The 26588-nt window shown below is 36.5% G+C and overlaps 1 protein-coding gene across 1 annotated transcript; it reads right to left on the minus strand.

Annotated features, from left to right (window-relative positions):
* Positions 1–9310: 9310 nt before the first annotated feature.
* LOC5564931 (40S ribosomal protein S21) lies at positions 9311–10137 on the minus strand. Its single transcript, XM_001649222.2, has 4 exons — positions 9985–10137; positions 9844–9902; positions 9440–9631; positions 9311–9368 (listed from the first exon to the last, which is right to left on the minus strand). Exons 2-4 carry the CDS (start codon positions 9891–9893, stop codon positions 9359–9361), a joined length of 252 nt encoding a protein of 83 aa, XP_001649272.1. The 5' UTR covers positions 9894–9902; positions 9985–10137; the 3' UTR covers positions 9311–9358.
* Positions 10138–26588: the final 16451 nt, after the last annotated feature.

A 26588-nucleotide genomic window follows, 5' to 3' on the forward strand; every position in this document is an offset into this window, starting at 1 on the left:
CTCAACACGAGATTCGTTATCTTAACCCTCTTTTTCCCATGATATAGCTCCAGAGCTTCATTGATTTTTGATGAATACTATGCAATAGTTACAAGAATGTGATTTAATACTCATCAGATTAATCCAAAAGTCGACTAACTGTTTCAAAAGGAAAACTATTTGTACGCTTCGTGGCCGTGCGGTTAATGTTACCAAGCATTTAAGGACTTTTCATTTTATAAAGTGGACACCTTGTTTATGGTGTATCTTTTTTATTTATTGATAAAATCGTAATCGGTTTTCTGTGCATGGTTCAATTACAATACTATGAAAATATAAAAACTTACAAAATGCTTTTGGTTGAAGAACTGAATAGTTTTTCCAAAGCTCCTAAGAAAAACTGTTCGTCAAAGTTAAGCATTATTTTTCGTATAACAAAAATCTTCATTATTATGAACAAATTGTATGATGGTATCCTTTACTATTCTACTGAAGGTAGAGCTTCAACAAATCAATAATATTCTACCATTATCTGACACTAGGTCACTTTAGTGGTTTATTCTTTATTCATAGGTACAATTTTTACTCGTTATGGTCGTTTTATTGAAAAATCCCATACTTTTAAAATTATGTACGCATATTTATCGATCTACAACGAATTTTAAGCGTTTTTCTCTGAATATTTTGATAGATAATCCCAGAATAACAAATTATGAATATAATACATGGAAAATTAATTCGATTTCATTGAAAAAGTGTTCCCAATTTTGATGATTGTCATTGTGCTTTGAAAGTTTTTCTCAAAATAAAACATTTGTTTTTCTTTTTTGCATTAAATGTGACGTTGGGACTAAATAAACAACTCTATGAAAGCGTAGGTTATTTTTCATATTTATACTATATTAGTACTTCCGTCGAGACGCACTTTACATCTTAAAATTCTAATCATATCAGTTCCATTTAAATTCAAAATATTTTTCTCTAAAAAAATTGATTAAAAATGATTCTATGATATATGGAAAACTGTTCCTCCAAAAATAACTTGATATTTTTCAGCAGGCTTCTGATTGAAGATGCTTTGGAAAATCAAGCGTTTTTTGAAAATAAAAAATATAGATTGTCGAATTTTCCAACCAATTTCTAATAATCTTCGATGTTGATAACCTCCAAAAACCGACCGTTCTAAACGTTGTGCCTTATTAGTGTGAAATTTAATTGTTTTGTTGGCTTTTAAATTATCACAACAGTATACAATATTAGTTGAACGATGTACAAAAAACCGATTGCGATTTCATTTATAAATTAAAAAGATATAGCATGTACAAGGTGTCCACTTTATAAAATGAACAGTCCTTACTCACATTCAAGGAAGCAAAAATTAGTAAAATGAGATTTGGGGGGCGAAAAAACCAGAAAGTGGACGAAAATGAAATAAACTAAAAACAAAGATATTTAACTTTTAGGGAAATTAATACAGTCAACTCTCCATAACTCAGTTATCAGCCAGACATCGCACGCGTCGGACGCTCTCCGTTACCTCTCTCGATTTCACATTCGCAGTTCGTGGAAAATGTCCGGTACGCGGGTTAACACACTAGTGGTGGATTTCAGTGTTCTCCCTGAAGTTGCGAAGGTGCACCAGTTTTTGGAGCAAGAATTGAAGCTTAAATATGAGGACGTTAAGAGTATACAGTTGCATCACGCACGCAACTGTGTATTGATTGAAATGAAGACGAAGGAAATCGTCACACGCTACCAATTAGAGCATAATTGGAAGCGAACAATGCTTTCAAATAATGCGAAATTTCGTATTCCGGTCTACGTTGATTGCGAGGCAGTAACGGTCCGGGTCCATGATCTTCCGCCATCGATGAGTCACGTCACTATTGCGGACCATATGTTGAAGTATGGAGAGGTGATCTCCATACGGAAGGAAAAATGGAAGCATTATTTTCCCGGGATTTCCAACGGAGTGCGGGTTCTAAGAATGAACATTCTACGACATATCCCATCGTTCATTACCATTGAAAATGAACACACAATGGTCACTTACAATGGCCAGCCAAAATCTGACCAATCGTCCCATCCTGGCAAATGTCAGGAGCCAAACACTACTTCAAATGGAAGTCCACCAACGTCGACGGCAACAAAATCACCTGACGGTTTGTTCACGCAGGATGATTTCCCGCCGATAGCAAATAACCTGCAAAAAACTACATCTCCCGTTCCCGAACCAGTTCAAGCTACACAGAACGACAATAGCGAACACAACAACGACGATGACTGGACCGATGATGAAAGTGCTTCGAACTCTTCATCCGAATACAATGGTGCAACATACAAGCGACGGCGATCGAGGCAGAATAACAAAGGGTGTAGAACCAAAAAGGCTTGCTCCAGTCAGTGTTCCCCAAACACGGACCATGCGGAAATGTTTTCATCACCAGATGAAAAAAGCAAAAATAAATAAACTTTTAGTTGTGATTGTTCTATACAATGTAGAAAATGATAATCGGCTCTGTTAAGCTGAATACGGCGTGTGAGCCTTAAAATAAACGAATTAAAAAAAAAAAAAACTCTCCATAACTCGATATTGAAGGGACCATCGAGTTAGGGAGGTATGGCGTTACAGATCACAAAATCAGTGCAACAGCGATCCAAGGGACCATCGAGTTAGCCATGAAAACCAACTTTTACTATGGACCAATGCACGAGTTCACTATTTGACGTTTGAGCGGTGCCGTGTTATTTATGTGACCATGGCAACGAGTGAATTCGGCACCGCTCAAACGTCAAATAGTGAACTCGTGCACTGGTCCATGGTTCTCTAATTCGATATTGAGATATGGAATATCTAGTAAGGAAGAGTTATCTGTAGAAGATTATACTCAGTGGTGGGAAGAATCATGCCGTTCACGCAAAATTTTATTTTTATTTTATTTTATTTTATTGATGTACAAGGGGGTCAGGGGCCAAGTCTCCAGCATAAGTTTAAAAACTCACACCTTCCATAATACACCGGGGGTTTTGGAGTTTGGGAAGTAGGCAACGCAACATCTTTGACCAGAAGGTTCTTTAAGTTTTGCTTTTACTCTAGACTTCCCCTACACGTATGAATGATGCAAGGTCTAAAGAACATGAATCAGTCATACATATAACGGTAGTGAAGTGTTTTGCCTAAGGATATGTGAAAGGAGGGATTTTGTGTGATGTTTTGTAAATCGCTCTGTGGAACAAATTTGTTATTAGTTAAATAATAAGTTCATTTGATTTACCTTTCAATTAGTATTCAATGATTACAGAAACTTTATACTTAACAAAGGCGTGGAGTGCAGCAAGCTTGGTGGGCGGATCAAGTGCGTATCGATTTGGCGAGCGTGGGGCAGAACCGAGGATGGAGAGATGCGACCGCAAACCGACGTTTTCTCGACCATTACGCTGCCATGATAAGAGATGCCTTTCCTCTTCGATGAATTATTCCTCGAAGCGGATTAGATATGAAAACAAGGATAAAGAGAGAAGGAATGTTAGTGATTGTTACATGCTTTATGGCAGTATTGACGTACATTGAAGTCATACAAAATTCGCTCTTTGGATTCCCACGATAATAATCCCTGAAACAACAAAAAATGAATCCGAAAGAGCGAGAACCTTGATGTTTCAATGTATGACAATCCAGCTTTATTGCATGTGAGAAGTTCTTGGTGATATTCTCACAACGGCCATTCAGAATGGTTCGACGGATGTAGATAAAAGATCATTATGATTAAATTAACGCGACTACATGTTAGTAAGCTCAAAACGATTATTATATTTGCAACTGTTAATTTAAATAGTTAAGCTAAGGGTCGGTTATTACATATAACTTTATAGATAAGCAGAAGTAAAGCACGAACGCGAATCCATCCCATCTTCAAATGCACAACACTTCATTCTGGAACTTTAGAACGTCCATGTTGTAACTTGTTCACACAAGAAATCTGCCTCGACCGAGTTGGCAGAACGCGCCCATACCCCTTTCTGAACCAAAGGACAGGGAACTGATACCATGATACCACAGACAAACAGACGTAACACTTAGAACAAATTCCATGAAAATCCATCGCCCAGTATACACCATCATCATCTGGTGAGCATTTTGCACGAAACACTGTTTTGTGCAACAAGACCTGCAGATGGCGGTAGTGTGGAACGTCAAACACGAGGGAAAACGATGCGCGCGCCTCTGGTTGTGAGATTTGTAACATAGCGAATTTGAAATGATCGTTAAATGCGTGGTCGATGGAAATTTCTTACGTGTTACGTCTGTTTGTCTGTGATGATACCTTAACTACAAATACAAAAGCTACTTCTATGTTATATCCGCTACTACGCTCACGATAATTATGTTATGATCTTAGAATAATAGATAGAGATAACTACTACATAACAGAAATACTTCCCAAAGAACGCTAATGTCGCCAGTGTTGGTGTGATAAATGCAAAGTAGCGCAAAACTGCGAAGAGAATTAAATAAGTTCTAAATCACAGCATTTTGTTCAACAATATTATATTATAAAAGATATTTGAAAATGAAACATTTCAGTAACAACAGTGCCATCAGTTTTCTAATTATTATACATATATCAGTAACACTACTAAACTATCTATAATACCGTTACAACCTACTTTACTAAAGAACGCAATACCGTAAAATGCCGTAATTCAGAACATTTTGGAATATTTCTCAAAAATCGTAAATTATTGTTAATGATAATTTTAATTGGAATCATGATGCATTATCAGCATATACAAATAGCGGTATGGGCAAACTTCAGAATTTTACTTAAATTTCGACTAATTTTGGACCAAATACGCGGATTTAGGCGATGCGCTGAATTCCGGCACCTTACGGTATTAATATGGTAATAATTACTACATTGTTAGTGAACCTAACATAAATGTCTATTTTCAATGACCTGTGAGACGCAGAGACCACCCGCACCCACTCTTGCGTCTCGTGGTCTACTGAAAAAGATTTATGTATATTGAACTAATACTACTATTAGAAATAGTGCTACTGATGAAGGTGATCGTTGGTTTCCCAGTCTTGTTAGTGATTTGAGTGTTAGTAGAGACTTGTAGTAGGCCCTGCCGGTCCCTCCAGCATTACGCGTAGTTATCTGGTGTTAGATCATGCGACAGTAACTAAACTCATGCTGAAGGTGTGATAAATCAAGTGTAAAATATATTTAAGCATTGAAACACATGTCATTATTTAACTTAAAACATTAGACTAGCTTACATTTTATAAGTTATAATTACGATTATTTTCGCGATCAATATATTAGCATTAGAGTATTTTTTCACAATATCAACAATATGTAATCACTAGATAAATCACCGTCAATCCCATCACCTAAGGGCAGGGAAGAATCATGCCGTTCACGCAAAATGAACCAATATTAAGCAGGATCCACGCTCACAAACCAACAGCGACCTATTTGCTCACAGATTCTTGCACAGGAGAACCAGAACAAAACAAATGTAAAAAGAGCGTGATTGCTGGATGAGCAGAGAGCCGTTCTTTTTCCGTTCATAACTATTTTTGTGAATAATTGGGTGGATTATGATTATAATAGATAGATTACAAACCAGATTACGACAGTATTGGGAAAATTGACCGATGTATGATGTTATTGTAGAAATATCACAGGGAATCGGACGCGTGATTGCATGTCGAAATAAAATGATGCGATGCCCTCTACAGTATATGTGTTCGGGCGATCGTGAGCAAAGAAAGCAAGAACGCAATCGCACAAAAAGAAACCAACGTTGCGGTATCATTTTTGTATCGTGCATGAACAGACTCTGTTCACCGTTTTACAGCACTGATTATACTTGAATAATGTGAAGACTAGTTGATTACACATTAAACTTTTTTCCCTTTATTCAATTGAACATGCTAACATATTAATGTTATAATCACAATAGACGAAAATGGGACAAACAATGTCAATGACGAAATATGCTTGATAAACATTCAGTTTTTAAAATGCTTTTGTGTTCAATATGGTTTATGAATTGACAACTGAAATCTTCTCAAAAGATAACGTATTCAGATCGACGCTATCTAGGTGTTGTCACAGATGACATTGAAAGTGTTTCTAAAGTGAACATATGTGAAAATTATTAGATTTTTTTTAAATTGATTTGAAAAACTAAAAGAAATTATTTGATATTTCATTTGTGAAAGAACTTAATAATAATGTTACGATTACTTAAATCTGGGATTAATCACTGGCGAAGTTTTCAACACAACTACACAACTGTTTTATATATTTTATAACCATTTTAACTATTACTTACAAACTATTTTATGAATCAATTTCAGAAAATTTTACCAGAAAAAAACCAAGTACCAACGCACAGCTTTTTTCGACATTTAAACTATCAAAATTGGGTTTCTAAACAAAGTGCTTTAACAAAAGTTGTTGCAAATGAGCTATATTATTCTAAAACACTATCAAACATTTTGATTGTTTTTCAATAGTTTGACCCTTAGGTCAGTTATTTCGATGTATGATGAGACGAATGAGCGTAGAAATGTATTCTAATCATTATTGAGCTAATCGTACCAATTCAGTTTAGCAAGCGTTCGTCGAAAATCGGTGGATCATCTGTGCTACCATGCGAAAGAGAGGGTTAATTCCAATCATTACCGAAGACATAAATCATGCAACTAAAAGTAGATTCAAAGAAATATCGGATTGAAATCTCCAGAGCTACAGAAAAAAAATCTGTTCTAAAATTAACCCTTCAGTCGTCGCGCGGTTTGTCACCGTCAGAACCACCACGCTGATGCTGTGTACGATAAGCGAAGTTTTTTCACCACTGTTGTACAAAATACAACAGCGCGACGACTGAAGTGTTAAAAAAAACCTTTTCACGTTACATTGCAGTGAAAAAGATAATAAGCATTTTTTGGATTTTCATATGTATTTTCTATGTTTTGGCGTTTTAAAATCGTCAAAAAATTATTACTCGATTTAGTAATTTGAAAAATAAATAATTCAAGATAATTAATAAGTTTCAAAATACAGAAAGTCAAGTAAATCAATTTAGTGCAGTAAACTCTGGGCCAGCACCTATTTAAAATTACTGACAAGTACATCATTTCAATGATTGTCGTTTATTGAAATTAATTCAAATAGATTTATTGATACAAGAATATCAATGAATATGATAGTAAACGCACAACTTTTTCATGGATATACGTAATAAGGTGATTTGTTAGTGAAAAAAATGTTTCAAGGGGTATAGGTCTGTGTGTTTTTCTGTATTTTTTTTTCTTTACTTTTAAATAAAAATCTATTTCAGCATACTGCTTAAAGCTAAAAAATGTATACGACCTGTTTTATTTCAATTTAAAGTCTTTGGAATTTGAAGAATCTCAACTATACGATTTCCATTACCTTCTTGCCCCACGGTACCTTACCATAATCCAATTTTTTTTTTGTAGATTTAAAAATAAATACTGTAAACTCTCTTTCCTCACTCGATATTGAAAGGACCATCGAGTTAGGGAGGTATCGAGATACAGAACATATATTTTTCAAATTTGAAACTTTTCATTTTTTTTTACGAAATACATTCAAAATAGTTATTTTAACTTGAAAAATAATACAATTTTACCACACTTACGTACAACTTTTCATTAAAATTCGAGTTAGAGAGGTAAACTTACATGGGAAACTGAAACAGATAGTATCGAGTTAGAGGGGTATCGACTCACAGAGGTATCAAAGAATGCTAAATTGAAGGGACTGGAATCATCGAATTAAGGGAAATATCGATACAGAATATCGAGTAAGGGAGAGTTGACTGTATTTCTAGAAGTTATATGATAAATCATGATGTAATACTGCAGCTCATCTAGTATTCATTAAAAGTGCAGTCGCCTCTCCACATCTCGATATCGAAGGGATCATTGAAGATTACTGGGAGATTGAAAATCACTTCGTTACCAGGTAAATTGACAAACAAACAGACGTCATGTCGTCTTTGCAAATTTTTTTGATCTTCAAAATCTAATCTAGTAACCTTTAAAAATGGGTATATCGACATACGGAGAGAAAATCGGGAATGAAAATCACATCGAGATAGGGAGAGTAAAAATGTATGCAGAATGAAGGGATCGAAAAATATTATCGACATAGGGAGAGATATCGAGATGTGGCGAGTTGACTGTATGTTCTTTGTCTCGATCTCTCCCTATCTCGATGATCCCTTCGATATCGAGATATGGAGAGTTGAATGTATATCCAGATGGAATTCTTCAATGGTTCTCATTTACCTTCTGAATAGGCAACATTGCTGCATCTTGCGCGAAAAATAGCTTGTTGTTGTTGTTTGAGAGGGACAAATGAGAGATATCACACACGAATCATTGCTACTATGTTTCACTGCATGTATCCAGTGATACAAAAATGAATAATTAATTAATGTGGCAAAGTTGTAGCTGATGAATGTATCTAACAGTATCAGCGTTTCACTAACTTTCAATAGCACATGTACAAACACTATGACCGATTGAATTAGATGCTTGTAATTTCCATAGTAATTCTCATACAAACTTTCAAGGGCTTGTGTAGCCTCAGTTTTCATCCAAATGAGCTCCAATTTTGGGACGACACTCAAAATTTGATCTAGAATCGAATGTGCGGTGTGGAGCAAAAACGATTTTTTGAACCACCTTACTATATGTAATATACTCTGTGGATTTTGTTTTTGAGAGTAGATGATGCAAGTAGTAAAGTTAAGCGCTTTATATTTATACCACCCAATATATCTTTCGTATAGATCATTGCACGAAATAACTTAGAATCAATCTGTTTTAGATTCCGAGAAAATAGGATGGGGTCAAGTCTACCCAGACTCCCCTATAGTTACTAGAGTTGAAACTTATTCGCAGACCGGGCCATTTGGCATAAACAGAATTATATACCTGCTTTCAAAAGATGGCTGTAAAAAAATGCTATGCCAAATGACCCAGACCCTTCGCAGATCTACACCTATAAATGAATTTCTACAACGAAGTTATATGAAGCACAGCTTGGTTCCGAAGACTCATAATTATTATTATTATTATTATAGCTTTATTAAGGAGATTTTCAGCCCTAGACTGGTTCATCTCCGAAAGGCTCATAATTGTATCCAAGTGTAGACATAGATCTATGTTGAATATTTATACGTACACTTTGTCGACTGTAATCAAGAATCGTTAGAACGGTTCGAGATCAATTCAATTACTTTGACAGTGCTATCGGATATAATCAAACCATTAAGTACGTTTTTAAATTACGGAGTTTTCATTGTTTACCCTTAGGATACATTGAAATTAATAGTTCCTGGAAAAAGAAAGAGAAAACAACAGATTAGTTCATCTGATTTGGTTTGAATAGTACACTTTAGTACTCACTTAGTCAAAAGCCCATCCTTCTTGGCAAGGCGAACGATGCAATCGTCCGACTCTCCCATACGACGGATCTCACCGCAGATGGCGTACACCTTGGAGGTTTCCAGCATACGGCCAGTCGCCGGGTTCACATCGACGATGTTGATCTGGATGGAGGCATGATCCTTGGCGTGGATGATTCGGTTGCTGGACGAGCTGCAAAACGAAACGTCAAAGAAGTGAGGTTAGATCAGTAAACAAAAAAGGATGTTGGGATGGCCACCGAGGACGGTGTGGAACGCAATTCTCCAAAATCCGAGTTACAATCTGGTCCCGCCAAGTTGAGCCACGCAATGAACAGCAATTTAAGTAGGATTTTGATCGACACGTGTTTGTAATTCAGACGAAAACATTGCGGTGAAACTTACCACTTCCTTGGGCAGTACAAGTCAACGAATTCTCCGGCGTCGTTCTCCATTTTTGGTGACTGCAAGATACAAAACCCAATAAGTAATCGTATTAAACCGACAATAACGAATAAAACACTGTTTTACAGCGGAAAAACTCACTTTTTAGGTCAGAGCAAATCGTCGGACAACAAACTTGACACAATGGCGGATCAGAAAGAGAGAACGGGTCGGAAAAGTAGTACTAGAATGACAGCCGGTTTGACAGCGGGGCAGCTGTCAATCCGGACTATGGCTTGAAATTGAATATCGTGTGATGAGTTTACTTGATGTTGAATGAAGAAAATCGGGAACAGTTTCCGGGAATTCAACAAAAAACTGCAATCAACAAAATTTACATGAAAAATGTACACATTTTTATAACTTAATCAAAAGAGCATTTTTGTCTATAAGTATAACATAATTTTATTGTGGCTCAATATTTAAATTTTGATATTATAAATGATTGAACTACACTCAGGCAAATTAATTATCGAATTTCATCAAATCCCCCTTATGAAGCATCAAAAAATACTCAAAACTTGATTTCATAAGGCTTTTATTGATTTTATATTATTGAAATGACAATCATAATCCAGAAAGAAAATAAGCTTAAATTATGTATATAAATTTCATTGTGCGCCTTAAGATTTTCAACATTAAAAAACATAAAACCCGATTTCATAAGGCTATAATTGATTTCATAACATTGAAATGGCAATCATAATTAAGAAGTAAGCTGAACTTAGTGAAAGTATACAAATTTCATTGCGCGCCTTATGATTCTCATTGATGTCATTACTGTGAAAAAGTTATAAGGTTGTTATTGTGAATGATGTTGTTATTATTATGAGCACTGTGTTGAAAGAGCTTACACTGATTCACTATGGCTTATCAGGTGGCCAATAATCAAAAAAGTGATGTGCCCCAAATTTCAATTCTTGTTCGCCATTTCATTGTAAACATGTCTGCTAAGAAATCCCCAAAATATTAGGGCATGATTTGCATTGCACACTCAGATATGAGGTGCCAAAGTTGAGCCTATGGAGAAAAACTTGTTTTTATTAACAAAAACTATGGTTTACTCAAATGAATATAACTTTTTTTCTATAATACTTACGTAAAATGTTTTTACACCATTTGAAAGCTTACAAAAAAGGCTTCCTAGAAACAATAAAAAAAATTAAAAAAAGGTTCAAAATAGTGGCTTTGATGATGTTTTTTTATAAAGCGGTTAAAAAAATCGAATAAGCTTATAGTTAACACATCGAGTACTTTTTTGTCCCAAGTTGTCCCAGGCTTAAATTCAGTTCCAAGGGTACTTTGAGATGTAAACTAAATGATCGTGAAGAATTTAGTTGCACAAATTTGCACTTTTTTGATTTAAGGCTTTTTGAATTTTTCCAATATTTTTAACCATTTTCTATTGAAAACAGCTAAAAACTAATTCACAAAATAACTGAATTTCGCTAAATCATTCAAATCATCATTTCTATGTAAGTTTTAATATTTATAATGGTTTGCACAACGTTAATCGCATAAATGGCTTATATGCATTATAAGTAACAAAGTTTAATATTTCGCTATAGGCCCTATTCAAAAGTTAGTCTCGAAAACTTGTTTTTGAAAATAAAACATCAAATTCGTATCGTAAAACTCATAAATACGACATGAGATGGAAAAAATATTTTTGGCCGCCAGTCTGTATGAAAACCGCCCATAGTGTGATTGTGTCTTCATTTTCAGTTGCAATGGTTGAATCGTCACGTCGACATATTTAATTAGTGATTCTTTATTGTTAAAAGATGAGTTCCAATTGATAATACTGGGGTAAGCTAAATTCTTTGTCTAATGCGGACATAGATGTGAAATCGTTTAGTAATATTTTGTTCAGAAAAATATAGTTGTCGTAGCACACACTAATGTAATTCGTATTCCTTATTACTTTCAGTACGGCTAGCTAACATGATAACGGGCTTTCCCTAAAAACAACACTAAATGGGCCTCGTCAGAACGTCTCTGAGGTTGCGGGACAAATCCCGAGAAAAGCTGCCTAAACGGAAAGAATACCAGAGAGCACCATTAAACAATCGCCCTCGTTGGAACCATAAACATTTAAGATATCCATTTATGGGAAGTCAACATTGTCACACGCAAATTCTCTCTCTTTATAAAATAAAAAATCGCTATATATGTTTACGCATGGTTGAGCTTACACATTACTAAATGAACTATAGCTAATAATTCTTTTTTTGGTTTTTAACGTCTGTTTTGTATTAGAATATGAAACGCCCAAAAAGTGAAAATCTAGATGAATATAGAATTTTCATCCACTTCGCTAAGCCGAGACTGGGCGAAGTTCGTGCAAATTCTATTTTCGTTAGTTGGCTAATTAATTTCTCACCTGTAGCTGATGAATACATTAAAAAATTTAATAATATCCTGAATGCAATATATAGTTTAATATAAATGAAAAACGAACTGTAAACAATGATTTCCGCCATTAATAATAATGTACTTCATACTGCTGATGAATTGGATTCTTAACATTTTATGTCAATTTTCATAATGCTATTCTATGAATTAAGCGAGCTAACGCTTGGGCATAACTCAGATAAATTCATAAGGCGAAATAATGAAATGCTTACCGATTTCTTGTGGCAAATAAACATAAGTCAAAACAATGAATATCGATAGAATTTTTGCCTGAGTGTACACTGAGGAAACGGAACGTATGAAGTACATAAGAATTTCTTATGGAATAACGACATAAGAAGTATTTTTAACTTCATTCGAGAATCTTATAACATTCCACAACAGACTTATGAAATAACACTCATTATATAGACAGATATAATTCCATAAGAAACTCTTTTTAGATATCAAACGCATTGATCATTGACATTCATAAGACAATCTAATGGAGTACGATTTTCTTAACAATTTCATACGAAAATCTTATGAATTACGTGGAGAGATGCTAATAACAAAATATTCACGATTGAGATTCATAAGCGCGCGTATGACAATGATTAGTAACACTTGTGAAAAAGAGTCGACTTGCTATCAAAAACCACGTAAGAATTTCATACGAAATTCTTTTGGAATAAAGACATAAGAAGCATCTAATGAGACTCATAAGAAAAACTTGTGAACTTCCATCGATCATTGCGTTCATAATACAAATAGGTATAATATCATAAGATACTCTTATGAAGGATCATAGATATCAATTATGGAATTCTTTAGGACCATTATGTATTTAGAGAATCGCTCTTTGAATTTAGGAAAATAAAGATATTTATAAGATCTCTAATGATAACGACAAGAATTTCTTGTGAATATCGGACGTTTTGTGTTTCATAAGAATCTTATGAAAGAGAGAAAACCAGTCAAGAAATCAATTCACAAGCGTTCTCTTATGAAATTCGTACGCAATTTCTGGCTCAGTGTATGTTTCAGCCGGTAAACTCATTGATATTTCAATTAAATTGAAATTTGTGAACCCTAATGACAGCTCGTCCTGAAGTGAAATTTGTCGAGGACTATGGTTTTCTAACTAAATACGGAATATCGATAAAGGAAAAGTTGATTGTAAATTTCGATTTCAGATTAAATTAATTAAATGCGAGTAATAAAAAATCATTCTTAGTTTAATCGAAATCCGTTTATTGTCAGAATGACGATGCAATATTATTAAGACCGCAATAATTTTTCTTTCTGTGTACGCGTAACGCTCTGTTCAAGATACATAAAAATATCCTAGCCTTTTTCACTGTATGATATGTTCACTCAGACAGAAATTGTTTTGGATGAGTAAGTTAAGTTCAAATATGATTACACCAACTTATTCCCGGAGAAGAATCCCACTGAATTTCCTCATTAGTCTAGTACAATTTTGCATGCAACATTATGGTGATTAAAACCCTTGAAGATTTCCACTTGGGCCTGTGTTTGGCTTAGTACAGAGATAACTAAATCCAGTAAATATCTCTCAATTAATTTGGAACTTACTGTATACAGTGATTCAACAATAAGTGTCATATGAGGCAACTCATTGTTTAAGTCTTTCAATAAAAACAGTCAAAAGATCAAGTATTTGAGGATTTGTGAATTAAAGTAGTGAATCTGCGTAGAACCTGTAGAAGGTGCGGCACGTCAATAACTTGTGTGCGATTTTATAGAATCAGATGTACTCGTGCTATGTGTATTGCATCTCGGCAGGCGAATTGCGACAATGTTGACTTTTAGGATGCACTTGTCAGCTGATGTTATTGAGCCTGAATCGCGTCTAGTTCTTGCAAGGAACGTTTACCTCTAGGCGCAAAAAATGTAAATAATCATCGCACGAAGATTTGAAACATAATTTCTGTGTAAAAATTTGTTGCTGAATTGCAATTTAAAGCAAAGCAGGTGAGTTATATTGAATTACAGTTGTGTTCAGCTTTGTGATATTATGCATGACATGCCAACAAATGGTTATTTTGCGTGCAGCACATCAACAATATTATGTAAACATGATACTGCTAAACAACCGTAATTTCGGGTGAAATTGTTCAGTAGGATGAAATTGATCACCGTGCCGAACGATTTTATTTCTTTCTAATAAAGTACCGTAAAACGGGGTAACTTTGATAGTTTTTTCGAAGAAAACTTGAATACCCCAGTAACATTAGTAGCTGAACAATAGTTTATTGAACTGAAATTAGCTTAAGAGTGATTTGTTTAACTCTTATTCAGCAAAAATGTTCGTTGGGTATTTATGCATGCTGTTTCAAAGAATTATAATTCATATTTTTAAAACAAGTACTGGTATCCTAACTATCGATTGCAGCTGATAGATTGCCAAAAGATTTATTCTGAATGGTTATATAATGTTTCATATAATCGAAAGTTGGTTTGCTGTTTTGGGGTAACTTTGATAATGGAGCATCAATCGAACAAAATTGAATGTATTACGGAACATTTGTAGGGCGTTGCATACCTTTAGGCGTTTAACGCTATATGGAAATTTCTGACTTAGATTAAAAAAATGATCCCAGTTTGTAAAAATAGTTTTCGCTAAGAGTTTTGAGACCGAATTCATGTTCTACTATAACTAGGCTGTCAAGTATAAATGACGAATTCATTTTACCTTCTTTATAAATATGGTATTCTTCCAAATGATAATGATAGAATGTATCTGCATGAAGTGGCCGGACTTAAAGCTAACTTAAGCAGGCATGTCTTTCTCCTAGACGACTTACAGTCGTATGGCTCATATCTCGTATATAAACTTCACATCTTTTTTCTAACATGCAATCTATATTTTCCCATTAGTGTGATTATTCGGCCAAATGACCCTTTCGGCCAAATGGCGTTCGACCAAACGGCATTCAGCCAAATGACCCGGAATCTGTTTTTGTAGTGTAGTTTTGAAATATGTCAAAATTTTAGTAAACAACATTCAACAAATACGAAAAAGGTTAAACTGAGCCACGTCTATAATCCCATAGATATGGACAAAAATCTTCTGTATCTTTTCAGGGGATGTATCAAAACTTTTGCACTGGAGTGTAAGTACAAGCAATGAAAGTAATATTGAAAACAATATCAATAAAATAATTTAAAGTATGGACCTCTATACCTCAACACAATTCTAGCTACAGTCAACTCTTCATAACTCGATATTGAAGGGAGCATCGAGTAAGGACGAGTTACAGACGACAAAACCAGTGTAACTGCGATCGAAGAGACCATCGAGTTATTCATGAATTCTATCGTTCACAACTAATAACACAAACCTGGATGAAATGAGGCCAATTCGATCGATGCTCAACTTATGTAGGACAGCCCCATCCGTCTGCCTTTTCGAAGAACCAAATTTAATATGCACATGGCGTTCGTGGTCGCAGTCGCAATACCTAGCCACAACTTTGATTACCTACTGTTCATATGCAACTGATGATACAGACACTAACAAGTAGCTTAACTGAATAAAACAAAGCGAAAGGTGAAACGAAAGTTCATCGCATCGCCTCCTAGAGGGGTGAAAGAATTAGAAATGCAGAACTGTCTGACTAATTTACCCAAGAGATATGGTAAGCACACAACAATGTAGGTAGCTACTGCTAATAGAGTTGCTGATACCATCCATCATCAATCGAACGTTAAACTCTTCGCAAACAATAGAATGTGATTACACGACTTGCTGCAGCAGCTCATATGATCGGAGAGCAGCTAATCAAGCAACCGATTTTGCCGACAGATGCTGGTATAGGTATAGGCAGCCGGAGTCTTGGAATGGATTGCTGAAGGCGCAAGCATGGTGTGAAACAACACAAACCATGCTCTCGTTACGCGCCGGCTGCTTTGGATGCGCGCGCGCGATCTCTCGTGGTTCCTATCGGAAGCCCGACATGGACGGATCGATCGGTTACCTTCTGTCTGTGCCAAAGAAGAGTTACGTTGTCTGCGCCATACGATTTTGGTCTACTTTTTATGGAAATCCGAAACTTGGTCCAGAATTCGTATAGGTCGAAAATTAGTGCTTCCCTTTTAATAAACATGTTTTGTCGCCAAGAGGCGCTAGTGAGCATCAAATATACCGAACTCATACCTCTCAGGATGCAGAATAGTTAGAAAGCCAACTGTTTGTTAGGGCTACGTGCTGCAAGCTCGGTTAGCTCAATGTTCTACCACCGGAGATGCTTTTTGTCGTATTCTTCAAATTACCACAAATTAAAACAAAATCACGCGAATCCATCATCGGGTTTTGTTTTAACTTGTGATAATTTGAAGATGAATATGACATTATTGACCAATACAAATTCAAACTCATCGACGTCCTAGCGAAAATAGTTGTAGCGGTAAACGTACAACTGTTCAACAAGACCTATTTTAGGGCCGTGGGTACGAATAGCGTCGATCGAATTTTTTTCTCAACTTGAAGATTTCCTTGATTTTCCAGAGCATAGAGTATCTTCATGCTTGTCACAAATACAAAAATGGTAAATCATCAGAGGCGCGTCCACTTTCAAAACAATGGGTAGGGACAAACGTTGACAAATATTTTGAGCACAGTGAGCGAAACAATATGTTTAACCCTAGACTGGAAATTAAAATTTACTACACTGAGGCAAAAATACTTAGATTTTCCATAAATCATGACTTATGAATCAACAAAACTATGGTTTCATTGAACGCTTAACCATTTCGAAAATGGGATAGTAAGTTTCATAAGTGAGAGCTTTGAAATATTTAAGTACCATTATTTGAAATAATTTTCATAGCAATCGCTAGAGAAACTGCTCCGCTTTCGATGTTGGGTACAAGTTAATCCGAAAACAGATTAAATGTTATCAAAACATTCCAATTTTTGAGCTCGCCTCCGCCTGATATAAAAGGCAACCGTTATTAGTGATTGATAATTTTAAGAAAGCAAATATCATTGCGCTTATTATTGTTTTTCATAGATTGACTTATGAAATTTATACACGAAAATCTTCACCAAAATCATTAGTAAAACTTAAAAATTTCAACAATAATCGTTGTGGTGCCAAATCATAATTGTTCCTTCACACGAATTTCCTAGGGTTTTTCTCCAATATTATTTTTAGAATACTTTCAGAATTCACCCAGGATTTTCCCAAGGTGAACCATAGAAATGAATTTTTTGAATGAAGATTTTTTTAGAAATCATCTGTAATCATTCAAAAATTTTGTGAGAAGAACGTCCTAATTCCTCCAAGATTTTAACTAGTGATTTATCCATCGATTTTCCTAGGACATTCACAGCTTCTTCAAATCATCTTCTAAAATTCAATCAATAACTTCTCCAGAAATTGCTAGGGCTTCCGTGTAAAATTGTCTTTAGGGTTCTATACAAGAAAACCAGGGAGATTCCAAGGATATTTTTCCCGAAAAATTAATCCGGGAGCTGTTTCTAAAAAAAATCTAGGGTAACTTCTGAGAAAACTTGTGTAAGTTTCTGAGTCACCGTTAATGAACAAGGATCTCTGAAATAACTCTTGTACTCTTGAGGAAGTTTTAGAAAAAATTGTTAGATAATTTGCTTAGACAATCGAAAAAATCAATCGAGGCTCGGGATAGTATTATGCAGGATTTTTTTAAGATTTTTTTCGAAAAATTTGAACAGAATATCTATGGAAATTTGTGCAGGAATTACTGGAAAAATTGTTGTAATATAAACTGGTGTGAAAACTTAAATAAACTAAATCATGAGAATTTTTAGAGAAACTAAAAAAAAAACTGCAGGGAGTAATACTTGGATGAAATGATAGAAAAATTCCTAGAATAAAATAGATTTGTTCAAAGAATCCCTCAAGGAAATTTGGATTTCTGGGAGGAACCGTTGATGAATTCCTGAAGAAATCCACATGAACAGGCGGAGTAATTCTTGCAGCATTTCTTAAAAAAACACCGTTCTCAAAAATCAGAGACATTTTTTTCAAGAGCCTGTCAAACCCGTTATGGTCTCTGAGGGTTTCTTTGGAGCCTCTTTATTTTTGCAGCAGAATTCAAGGCAAGATCCATTTTGGTTAAAATAGATACTCTAGAGACCCTTAAAAATAGAGACTTTTTAGAAACTTGCATTAAAATAGAGACCAAGTCTCTGGAAAAGAACCCTTGTCCTGTCTTTAGGATCATTCATTGAAACAACTTTTGCTATCATTAATATTATATTATAAATATCCTTCATATTTATATCCTTTTTGAATCGATTTCAAATTCAACATTATTTTAAAAATTGATCAAACTGCTTATTTATTTATTTATTTATTTATTTTAATCAATAATTTTGAAAGAGGGAAAAACTCCTTTGAGTGATCAAGCTGCTTGTCTTGTGAGGAGGTTTTAATTTTCTCATCTATTTCTAGATAACAAATTTATGAATCATGGGTAAGACAATCCTTTGACAGTCCTACCCTGGTGTTTCTGTGCGTAGTACATGTCCTACCTGTCCTACCCACTTCTCGCGCCACTGATCATCATCATCATTGCATCATAATTAATGGGATTGCAAAAACTTTCCCCATGAGTACTGTGGTGGGATCTTTGGGTCGTTTAGGGCTCTTCAGTCGAGCGTAGAAACATATCATGATTTGGAAATTTGTGAGACTTGTAAAGAGTTCAAACATCATTTATTTTATACCTAAATAAGAAATTTACCAAGAAAATACTTCGGGATTCATTTAGAGATTTCTTTAGGATTTGATTTCAGTTTTCTTCTGGTTATTGTTACCTATCAAATGCAAACTTTAAAAACACAAGGAATAAGTTCATGATATTTATAGTAAAATTTATTGCAAAACCACCTCCGTAAATTACTCTACAGATTTCTTGAATAATTTTTCCGGGGTTCCTCTAACTATTTTTCAAAAAAATCCACAAATGATACCTTTGATTTTTCAATAGATTCCTTCGAAAATTTTTTCTTGAATTTTTACAGATGTACCCCAGTGAACCTTGTATCGTATAAGAATGTGTACCGTAATTCGGGGTGTAGTTGATCAGTGGGGAGAAGTTGATCATTCCCGTAGCCACATGTATGAACTGCCAAGAGAGCTATTATTCGTTTTCAATTATCACAAGTTATGTCATATCGTATTACCTGATAGCTGCTCTTGATGTTTCGAAATTCGGTTCGTCGTTCAAGATAGTTATACCCTGGAAAAAACAGATTTATAAGGAAATGTTTGATGAGCTGTATAAGGGTTCTACCCCAAACATTCGACTATTGCCAAGGCTATATAAAGACACCATTTAAATAAACTGTTTTGTACATTCCATATATGTTCTGTGAACCCAGTTTTATATTTGAATTGAGGATAAAAAATCATTTTCAGAGATAAAAATGTTCTATTTGTGAGCGAGTTGCTAATTTCAAAGAAAATTGCATACCTTTAGGCGTTTTATTTGGTGTATTCTGGATTTCACAACATTCAATTCTAAAATCGACCGATTTATCAACAAGTTGTAAGATTTTTAAGACTTGATTCGGGATCAGTGATCCCAAATTTATAAAATAGCATGTCTCTTTATTTTAGGAAACGTGTCACAGTAATTGATCAACTTCACCCCGGAATCAAAAATTCCAGTTTTTGGTTTCTAAAAAATGTTTTTATTATTATGATAACAATTCGTAAAATTTTCATTTGTATAATTCGATGAACATCCAACCAGTACAGGTTTTAAAAATATTTGGGTGAGAATACATGCATCCTACTAGGAATTATAGAACAGAATCGCTCAGAAGTGATCAACTTTACCCCATTTTACGGTATCCAAAATCACATATTCGTACGTCAAACATCAGAATCGCACAAGATACCAGACTAAGCGTTATCAATGTCAACTCAAAATGTATACACAATCTCCAATACGATTCATAAACGACAATCTGTGTTGACAGCAAAACATGTCGTAAATAGTGCATCACAAAATCGCGTTAAGTTATATAAACTAACAGATCATATATCAATCCAGAAAGCATCATATGAAATCGCAATACCTAACTTAGCAAAAATTGCCACCCAAACTTGGTATCAGCTGACGATGGGCCTTAAAGAACAATAATGCAAGTGTCGCTGTACATGAAACATGCATTGATATTGACAAAAAAACGGGTTTCTATTATGTAACCATTGGTGGTACAGTGGTGAGGTGTCCGAATTCTAATTCAGAGATCCCGTGTTCGAGGCTTGCTGAAAACTTTTTTTTATTTTCATCATAATTTTGAGGCATCGTATTTCTGGTCGCAGAAAGTCTGTAAAAGTCGTGTCAAGTACGCATATAGCCTCCACTTTGGTATGTATATAGCCTTTTCATGCATTCTATACGATTGAATTGATTCATATAGAATGATGTACAACAAATTTTATACCAACCAAAATGTTACCTGGGGTAATATGCTCATAATTGTTTCATGGAAGCTATCAATGTCCATTTCAGGAATCAATTCAAAATTGTTTCAATTTTTTTCCCCAAATTTTGTTTCTTGGGATATTGTCAAGATATTTCATTAAACATTACTCCTAGTATTTTATTGGAACCTTGCCATACATGTCTCACAATTCTATCAACAAGGATTCTGCTATGGAACTCTTTGGAAGGATTTCTTTAGAGATTTTTAATAAAAATATCCAAAGATTTTTCCAAAAATTCTTTCAGGGATATCTTTAAGAAAATGCTGTAAAAAATTATTTTTATTTTAGATTTGTTTTCTAGAACTTCTTCAGAATAAGCACAAACAACTATTCCAAGAATCGAGAATAACTCCTTGATCACCAACATTTCTAAATCAATTTATTTTAAAGCTACTTTGTGAGTTTCTTTAGAAACACCTTAAAGTTATTCTATCCGAAGCTGTTCTTAATATTTCTTCGAACATAATTTAGAATATTTCTCCAGAATTTTATCCATTCATTTTACATAATTTTTCCCAAGAAATCCTGAAAATTCCTTTCAGAAGTATTTTAAGGATTTTTTTTTCTAATAATACTTCCGAAATTCTTTTAGAAAGTCCTTCAAAACGTATCCAGTTTTTTCCAATATGTATGGAAGAAACCAATGTAATCCTCTGGATTGGGATAAAACCCGAAGGAAGTAATGAATGAAGTCCTGAAAAAATCTATTTTCCCAATAAATACTGAAAATCAACCCCAATGTCCAGGATTTTTTGGAAAATATTTTGAGAATCATTTCAAAAGTCCTAGCAGGTTGGATCTTGGCCCGACTTCCACTGATGATGCGCCTCCGTATTTCACGGCTAACGTTATTGTCAGCCATCAGGAAGGATCCAAGGTAGACGAACTCGTCGACCACCTAGAACGGATCCCCGTCTATCGTAACACTGCTACCTAGGCGAGCCCTGTCGTGCTTGGCCCCAGCAGCTAGTATGTAATTTGTCTTGGTCGCATTCACCACCAATCCAACTTTTGCTGCCTCGCGTTTCAGGCGGGTTTACATGTCTGTCGTTTTTTCAAAAGCTTGGCCGACAATGTCCATATCATCCACGAAGCAAACAAATTGGCTGGATCTCGTAAAAATCTTACCCCGGCTGTTAAACCCGGCTTTCCGCATAACACCTTCTAGTGCAATATTGAACAACAGGCACGACAGTCTATCACCTTGTCGCAGTCCCCGGCGGGATCTAAACGAACTAGAGTGTTCGCCTGAAACCTTCACACAATTTTGCACACCTTCCATCGTCGCTCTTATCAGTCTCGTGAGCTTCCCGGGAAAGCGGTTCTCAACCATGAATTTCCATAGCTCTACGTGGTTGATGCTATCGTATGTCGCCTTGAAATCGATAAAACGGTGATGCGTTGGGACCTTGTATTCACGACATTTTTGGTTGCTTTGCCGTAAAGTAAAGATCTGGTCCTTAGAATGGTGATCGCCCGAAATTCTCACAATCTAACTTGTCGCCCTTCTTGTAGATGGGGCATATTACCCCTTCCTTCCACTCCTCCGGTAGCTGTTCTGTTTCCTAGATTGTGCGTATCAGCCGGTGCAGACAAATGGCCAGCCTCTCCGGGCGCATCTTCGAGAGTTCAGCTTCTATAGCATCCTTACCAGCAGCTTTATTGTTCTTGAGCTGATGAATGGCATCCTTAATCTCCCTCAAAGTGAGGCTCGTGCTCTCAGCGCTACTCAGGTGTTCGTCGAACTGCTGCTTCCACTCGTCCGTCAAAATGGTCCCACCCTTATCCCTGCACATCTCGACTTGCGGCACAAAGTCGTGCGGGATGCGTTAAGCTTCTGATAGAGCTTGCGTGTTTCTTGAAACCAGCACAGCTGTTCCATCTCCTCACACTCCGTCTCCTCCAGGTGGCGTTTTTTTTCTTCCGAAAGAGGTGGGTTTGCTGTTGCCGTTTCCGCAAAGACAAATTAAAGACCTCCATGTCCCTTGCAGTTGCTCAAAATTTTATGGCTCATGAGGTAATCTAGAATGCCGTGAAAAGTGTACTGCGATCTGTCAAACTTGGGTACCTTTTGCACTACCGAGGGACCAAAATGCAGTACTAGAAGTGGTACCCAATCTGAGCCCGAGTGTGACGGACCTGGTTTCCGTCTACAACGTTCCACGTTCTGTCGGGTCCCTTGTTGCAGCATGACCGCCCGCACTGCATTTTTCTCCTTCAGAATCTGCTTACATTCCTCGTCGAACCAATCGTTCCGTCCGGGGTCGGAGGTATACGACGTTGCTCTCAGCTGCATCGTTGATGACTGCTTTAACTGTTCTCCAGCAGTCCTCAAGAGAGGCTTCATCCAGCTCACCCTCTTTCGGTAATGCAGACTCGAGGTGCTGCGCGTACGCAGCTGCGACATTCGGTTGCTTAAGCCGCTCTAGATCATACCGAGCCGACCGTCGGTACCGTACGTTGTTAACCCCACCGTCAGAACCACCGCGCTGCTGTTGTGAACGAAAAGCGAGGTTTTTTTTCAGTGGTGTTGTACAAAATACAACAGCGCGACGACTGAAGTGGTAACGACGGAGTGTTTTGGGCGCAGTTTAACCATCACCAGATAGTGGTCAGAGTCGATGTTAGCGTCATGATAGGTCCTGATGTCGATAATGTCGGAGAAGTGCCGTCCATCAATCAGAACGTAGTCGATTTGTGATTCTGTCTGCTATGGTGATCTCCAGGTGTATCGGTATGGAAGGCTGTGCTGGAAGTAGGTGCTACGAATGGCCATATTCTTGGAGGCGGCAAAATCAATTATTTGTAGGCCATTTTAGTTCGTCTGCCGGTGGGCGCTAACCTTTCCAATCGTCGTTCTGAATTCTTCCTCCTGGCCAACCTGAACGTGTAGATCTCACGGAGACGGAATTCAACTCAATTTTGGGTTGTTTCAACGCAATTCCGTAGTTGAGCCCAATAACTCAATTTTGGCTAAATTTCCATGGTCCCCACAAGGTAGTTTGGCTTTGATTCCATTAGAAAAATATACTCAATTTTGGGTTGATTTAACGCAAAATTGAGTTCTTTCGACCCAAACATAAGAAAAGTTGCATTTACCCAAATTTGGCTTATTGGGCCAAAGTACCCCCATTGGGTAGATGCAGCTCTCTCTATTTTTGACAACATTCGTGTGGGAGAAAGAGAAAACCGAGAGATTTTGGGTTGAAACTCTAATCGATATACTTAATTTTGGGTAAAGTAAACTCAAAAATTAAGTAAAAATATTTCTCCGTGCTCCTATGATTTTGACGTCGTGACTTGGGCAGCTGTCGTGCTCGCGTTCGAGCTGCGCGTAAAAGCTGCTTCCGGAGTGAGGGCTGTGCACATTTATTATGCTGAAGTTGAAGAACCGGCCTTTGAGCCTCAATTTGCACTTTCTCTCATTGATCGGCCACCACCCGATCACGCGCCTTTGCACATCATCCATCACTATAAACGCTGTTCCCAGCTCGTGTGTGTTGCCGCAGCTCTGGTAGATGGTATGGTTACCTCTAAACGTTCGTACCATTGATCCCTTCCAACATACTTCCTGCAACGCTACGATGCCGAATCCGCGGTCCTTCAGCACGTCGGCGAGTGTGCGTGTGCTCCCGATGAAGTTGAGAGATTTACAATTCCACGTACCGAGCTTCCACACGCTAGTCCCTTCACGTCACTGTGGTCTTCGCCGATTGTCCCGGTTCGTATTCTTTCGTTGATTATTCGTTGCTTGATTTGTTTACGGCTGGCTTGCAGGACCTGACACCAACCTCCTAGATTTCCGGAGGACCATTCTCAATAAATTTTCGGAGGACCATAGCGCGCAGTTAAGCTTAGAGTCATTCTCTGGCACTCGGACGATGATCAGCCGCTCCATGGGGAACAGACGTTGTTGTGAGCCGCTCCTAACACGGAGTGCAGACGCTCCAGGTTTGCAGAAGCAAAAGCAAACCTCCCCTTCCCTGTCAACCAACGACCAGAGTTCCCACCGGGGTTTGCTACCCAATCTTCCCTAAGGTTTTTTTTTATTTTTTTTTCTGTTCGGAACATAAACCACTGCGACCAATATTTGATCCTTTGTAGCATATCCTGTGTCCTTTGTGTAGTGCATGTCGTGTTACTTTGTCACTATCGAGAAGTGATAAAGTATTCGGTTTTTTTACAGTTGTCATTCCTAACTTGATCACAGGAAAGGATTCTAATTGAAAGGTTCCGCTTTTTAAACCTTTCGAAGGGTGTGGTGGGTACACTCTCCGCAGGCGCGCCCCTTTATCAGTCAAAATCGGATCCCTTGATAAAGTCGGGAAGTGACACCGATATTGTCCATGCATCAGAATCCTAGTCCTTACTTCTTCAAACTAGAGAACAATAAATAAAGATTATTTTATCCTTGTCTCAAGGTCATTCTCGGCTTCTGGAAAACCGAGACTTGTCACTTTTACAAGGTTTTAAAATGTAACAAGGACTAATAGTGTTCCTTTGATTACTATAGCATCCTGTTCTCTTCGTTTGAAGCAGTCAGGACTAGGGTTCATTGGTAGATCTTTACCCCATAACGCACCACGAAAAGGTGATCTACCCGCGTTCCCTAAGGTTACTCGTATTCTCCCGCATAATCATGAACCATATTAGCATTGTTTCCAATATTGTCTACAACTACTTCAAACAATTGGGCTTATCTACGAGTGGCGTGAGGTGACAATTGTCGGTGTCGTATAGCGAGATGACAATTGTCGACTCGAGTGAAGTGACTCTCCATTTGATTTGCACGGCGAGTCACTTCACTCGAGTCGAGAATTGTCACCTCGCTATACGACACCGACAATTGTCACCTCACGCCAGTCGTAGAATAAACCCAAATATCTGAACCTTTCCGGACAACATCCAGAATAACAATATACCCACAGTACCACAGACTGTTTTGCCCTTATGGGAAACGGTAATCAGACAAATAACAATGTGGGGAATAGGCGGTTACGTTATGTAACCATAGAAAATCGTCGATTTTATCGAACAAAATTTTTCGTTTACCGTTCATCAGATGGTAGACATACTATCCATTTTTCACTCAATCTACACAAAAGAAACAGTTCTAGAATTGTAAAACAATATATTTGAATAAAAACGTTTACAATTTGTGAAGTTATTGGATTATTTTTTTTATTTTTATTTTTTATTTATTACAAATACTTGCTAAGTAAGGACAATCCTTTTAAAATTTAGCAATCGGAATTCAATTTTCAAATTATTATGTTTTTAACATTATGGTTATACTACATCTATTCTTAAACATTAACTTTAATTCCTTCCTGAAAGTGTTGTGTGCTTTGCCTACGGAACTCTGATATATTAGAACATGATTTTGTTTCGGACGATAGCTGATTCCAGTATACAATACCACGAACGAAAAACGATGCTCCATAATGTGAGGTGTTATATTGCGGTATTACAAAATTATTTACTCGAATACTTTGAAATGGTTGAAATTTGTCTGATAAGAAACGTGGCGTTTTAGTGGTAATTATTTTGAAAATAGCTATAACTGTTCTGATTTTGAAGAATTCATAAAAACTGCATCCGAGTAACTCTGGTTGCAGGTGTGTGACTCTGGAGTAGAACGATAGATTGAAGACCCAACAAACGCAACAGTTTAAAGCTATCCGTAATCTGTCGATAGCTCTTGCTGAGGCGTTGAGAATTAACTCGAGACCGTATGTAAAATGAGGTAAAAGTAAGGCCTTAAAGAGTCGAAGCTTGACATGAGCTGGTAACATGCTT

The sequence above is a fragment of the Aedes aegypti genome, unplaced genomic scaffold (genome assembly GCF_002204515.2).
Source record: "Aedes aegypti strain LVP_AGWG unplaced genomic scaffold, AaegL5.0 Primary Assembly AGWG_AaegL5_hic_scaff_1270_PBJ_arrow, whole genome shotgun sequence".
NCBI lineage: Eukaryota > Metazoa > Arthropoda > Insecta > Diptera > Culicidae > Aedes > Aedes aegypti.

What these genes read in the sequence shown, in the direction of transcription:
- LOC5564931 (XM_001649222.2), bottom strand. Translation starts at nt 9,893, where the DNA reads ATGGAGAACGACGCCGGAGAATTCGTTGACTTGTACTGCCCAAGGAAG. An exon ending in TTGTACTGCCCAAGGAAGTG is followed by an intron (nt 9,632 to 9,843) that starts GTAAGTTTCACC and finishes TTCGTTTTGCAG; the next exon opens with CTCGTCCAGCAACCGAATCA.